General features: G+C 44.9%; 1 protein-coding gene across 1 annotated transcript in view; it reads right to left on the bottom strand.

Annotated features, from left to right (window-relative positions):
• phlpp1 (PH domain and leucine rich repeat protein phosphatase 1) overlaps nucleotides 1-5000 on the bottom strand; it is a 48565-nt gene that overhangs the window by 18194 nt on the left and 25371 nt on the right. The window contains exon 2 of the mRNA XM_030773469.1: nucleotides 1143-1339. Within this exon, the coding sequence (XP_030629329.1) occupies nucleotides 1143-1339 (197 nt within the window). The remainder of the gene's footprint in view (nucleotides 1-1142; nucleotides 1340-5000) is intronic.

The following is a 5000-nucleotide window of genomic DNA, read 5'->3' as shown; positions in this document are numbered from 1 at the left end:
GCAAATGCCCAGTTCAAATAAAGTAGCACAAGCATTATTGGATTCCAATAAATACATCTTGGTGAGGTATTAACCTTTGAGATAAAGTACAACTCTCATATTCCAGAGCTTTATTATGTACTCTGACACACACACACACATGCACGCACACACATACACAGTCTCTTCATGAGTCCTCGTAATACAGATGTAACACATTCTTCTATGAATAAGACCATATGTGGGTATATGGCAAAGACACTTCGTATTTAGGTATATGGTAAAGAAAGCCTATTTATATGTAAGTGTATGATAAAGACTATTTGTATGTAGGTATATTGTAAAGACATTAGCTATGGGAGCTCACACAATGTGGAGTCATACAATGCATCCAGCTGTTAAAGACAGACACACACTGAGGCCAGCTCCAGTCAGTCAGTTCATGTGGTGACATGTCAGAGAGACAGGTGTGGTTGTGTGGAAAGTGAGGACACGGTATGTGTTTATTGGGATATTATGCCAATACGACTGGTGTTAAATGCTTTTGTGCCTTACTGACAGTGTTCCATACATATTTACAATACAGACAAGTGCACAGTAGCATGGCTGTTATGGGAGGCAATGCAAAAATGAGTTGTTCAATGCTGGTTAACACTTAAAAACAAAAACAAACAAACAAAGAAACAAATAAACAAAGTAATGTTTCTGGTGAAGAGATGGTCTATGGTAGCTGTGCTGTTCCCTATTTCAGAAGCAGATCAGTGAGTGTTAGTGAACATTAATAAACATTAGTGAATGTAAGCGAATTTTTGTGAAAACTGGTGACTGTTTGTGAAGGTCGGTGAACGTTTGTGAAAACTGGTGACTGTTTGTGAAGGTCGGTGAACGTTTGTGAAAACTGGTGACTGTTTGTGAAGGTCGGTGAACGTTTGTGAAAACTGGTGACTGTGAAGGTCGGTGAACGTTTGTGAAAACTGGTGACTGTGAAGGTTGGTGAACGTTTGTGAAAACTGGTGACTGTTTGTGAAGGTCGGTGAACGTTTGTGAAAACTGGTGACTATTTGTGAAGGTCAGTGAACGTTTGTGAAAACTGGTGACTGTTTGTGAAGGTCGGTGAACGTTTGTGAAAACTGGTGACTGTTTGTGAAGGTCGGTGAACATACCTTTCCTCCGATGAGTGGCAGGATATGCATCTTGCCTGTGTGGCTTGCCTTGACGGATGACACCATGAGGCAGGTGCCACACAGGATGACCTGCCGTCGACTCCAGCGGTTCACCGGTAACTGGAGCTTTCCCTTCCTCACATTATAGGTCCCTGACAGCTGGACTCGCTCTGAACTCTCTATGCTGTGGGGCTTCCCTGCAAAACACCAAGACAGAAGAAAGTTAGCGTTACTGATCTTAAGGCTCAGGATGTGAGAAAACCAAACTGACCCTCCTGCCAATAATCAGGCCAATAATGTAGGTGACAAAAAAACATGACAATAAGAGTCTGAAACCAGGGGACTAAACTGAGCTGAGGACTAAAATCATAAAATCACACATTAAACTCTACAAACACAGACTCTAATGACCTACCTCCTGAACAGGGATAAGAACTGGTTCTGGATTTAAACAGTGCTCTGAACCAGACAAATCCAGACCCACTTTAAAATAGGCTACTCTTGGACTGCAGAGATTAGAGTCTCTCCATGGCTAAATGGAGTCAGAAATAAAATCTTTTGAGGATGCAGGTTGAGTGATGCTTCTTCGTTGGCACAGACAGCTGGATTATTTGGAACAGTTTTCTTTTGAATGCAGTGGAAGAACTATGCAGTATACCTGTGCCATTCCATTTAATTCAGGCCAATACTGTGTGAATACATGCACACCACAACCGTTGATAGAAACCACCTGACTAAATCTAGTTGTACTCGGTCGGGGACTTGACAGATGAGAGGTCAGAAACCCAGAGGTAAGCTGTATTTGAAAAGAAAGGCAGATTTTACACAGTGATTAGTTATTCAGAGTTAGGGCCTTTACCCGACTTCATTTATGCCCTTTCCAGGAAACTGGCCTCGTCAGCCTTTTCACTGCGCCACATAAAACCATACCATTATCATCACTGACTCAGCCACGTTCCACCAGCACACATTACAGGAGTGTGTGTGGAAATAAGAACTCGTCCTCTCTTATGGCCACACACACACCTCCTAACATCAACACAGTGAGGAGTTTTTACCTAGCTGAGTGTTAGTTTTTAAAGCAAGACTGTCATATAACCAGTGAGTAAACACACAGTGCATATCTTCCTGAACTCAGACTCCTAAAAAGCACTTGTCGCACAGGAATCTCAGTGCTAAAACCAATGGCACAAATTTTGAATCTATGAACATTATGCTAACAAGTCAAGATCTTCCACCCAAGTCTGTAGACAGAGCTAGGTTAGATTAGACACCGCCCAGCCACTGATTGTAAATTAGACAGTGCCCAGTATAATCCAACAGGTTTCTTCTGTCGTTCAAACCAGTTAAGTGCACTGCTGCTGATACATGGGACTGAACATAGACGAAAACACAGCAACGATGCTGAAAACAAACATAAATTATCAGTACTAACACAGAGTAAAGCGATCCCCTTTGCTAATCTGAGCTGCTATTTCGGATTAGAATTAGGAACAAACTGCTCCCAGATCACAGGAGGAAGCTCTTAAAATGCGTCATCTGACCTCAGATCAGCCCAGCCCTTTTGGAGCAGAGGAGAGATTGTCTTGGACAAAGACTCAGAATGGGCTCTACCAGTGCTACACAATTCAGGATGTCCATTTTTGGACACGTATGCTTTTAGCTTGACATCAGATCCTACAGTGCAACAACACGCAGTGAGCCTGCTTTGCTTAACCCGCTCCCAACTGGAACAGGAGCGGGCTGGGGCGAGGCGGAGTGTGGCGCTGCTTAAATAATGTATGGCTTTTAAGTTCACAGAGACACGCCCCTCACATACATAAGGGGGAGAAAGTGCTAGGTGAAAGCATGCTTATGGGTCAGGTCTATTTTTGACTCCAGCTGGTGACGAACTGTAGAAAGCTGAGCCAGGATGCAGAGTAGAGAACTTGGCAAAAAGAAAAAATATGAGGAGTGTCTAAGGGAGCACAAGTCAAAAAGACCACCTAGTCTGTCGTGTCTGTCAGAGAAAAAAGCTGAGATCAGTGCAAACGCGTTCAGTTCAAAGCCAAGGACTGACTTTAAACTCCACGTCTTTCATCTCTTTCTCATGTCACAGGTTCCATGAGGAAAAACAGTGGGGTATCCAGACTGGCAAAGTGCTTACATCACATGTTAACTGTGTAGTACCTGTGTGACCACCAGCTTTCTACATCTACTGTGACAAGCTCAGGTCGGAATCTTTGTCACCGTTCAAACACACAGCGTTCGTTTCACCATTTCTCTTTCTGCTGACATCTCAAAGCTCTCTATGGCAGCGTGAATGAGATTACCTAGCCGCTTTTAGCCCCAATATGTCACCACGGCAACCCAGCTGATTTCTATGACAGTTTGGTTCGAGCACCATAGGACTATGGTGTACAGGACTGAACACAAACAGACACACACAGCAAGCTGGGAACACACGAGAACACACACACACACACCTCTCTCCTAGGGAGTGGTGTGACAGTTATGTAGCATCTGCACTGTTTCTCTTATGGTTTCAAACAGGAATAAACGGTCTAAAAAAGGAACAATGTAAAATCGGAAAACGAAGGGATAACAGCCAGCAGAGTGCTTACTGGTCCCCTGGTGTCAGAGCTCATGTGAAACACACACACACACAGACACACACACACACACAGACACAGCGGCCGTCAGAGTGATGAAGAGCGGACCCACACGTGGGAGGGAGGCCAGTGCCCGTGTGTGTGTCTAACGGGGTAACTGAGGGAAGGGCTGGGCCGTATGGACGTCCTGTTTAGAGCGGCTGAGAGAAGTGAACTGGGACTTCTGCTGTCAGCAGGCAAATTTTAACTTTAACAACACAAAACTGTTCCATGTTGTACGTGTCTGCCGCAGAGAGAGAGCAAGAGGGAGAGAGAGAAAGAACAAGCTTTCAGTCATTTCAGTATATCAGTTACAATAATAGTCTGCAGGGAACCAGGGAACATTGAAACTGCTTTTGCAATTAACATTTTTTTTGCACTTTGCCAAGAAGCAAAGAGAAGTTATGCCACAATGTTACCAAGCTAAAAGGTTGACTGTGTTCGACCTTTCTCTGAGAGGTCACTGACCTGACCTACGGAGTAATATGTCTGTGCACGTGTGCATGTGGTTGTGTTTACTGTTGACTCCAATCACATGTAAACCACAGGTTAATGTCTAATGTGCAGCACTGGGCTTTACACCCACTCTTTTTCTCAGTGTGTGTGTGTGTGTGTGTGTGTGTGTGAGGGGGGAAGCGTGCTTATTGATAATCAGTGAAAAAACAGTGTGTTAAAACCACATGACATGAGCATGTATGTTAAGAGGACACGCTTTATTTTGACAGTGTGTGTGTGTGTGTGTGTGAGTAGGCCTCTGATCAGCTCCACAGATATACATGTGTGGGAATAGTAAGTGTTTGCAAAGAGCTTCCTTCCTCTCACCTAATGCAGGAAGGCTAATGTTTCCTCTGTTTGGTCTCCACCCTGTGGACACGCCCTCAGCCAGCGTTTCCACACAATGTGCCTTAATGTGACCCTGTGGACACGCCCTCAGCCAGCGTTTCCACTCAGTGTGGCTTTAACGTGACCCTGTGGACACGCCCTCAGCCAGCGTTTCCACACAGTGTGGCTTAACGTGACCCTGTGGACACGCCCTCAGCCAGCGTTTCCACACAATGTGCCTTAATGTGACCCTGTGGACACGCCCTCAGCCAGCGTTTCCACACAATGTGCCTTAATGTGACCCTGTGGACACGCCCTCAGCCAGCGTTTCCACACAATGTGCCTTAATGTGACCCTGTGGACACGCCCTCAGCCAGCGTTTCCACTCAGTGTGGCTTTAACGTGA

This window comes from Chanos chanos, chromosome 5, assembly GCF_902362185.1.
Source record: "Chanos chanos chromosome 5, fChaCha1.1, whole genome shotgun sequence".
In the NCBI taxonomy this organism is placed as follows: domain Eukaryota; kingdom Metazoa; phylum Chordata; class Actinopteri; order Gonorynchiformes; family Chanidae; genus Chanos; species Chanos chanos.
This window is presented reverse-complemented; position numbering and strand designations above follow the sequence as displayed.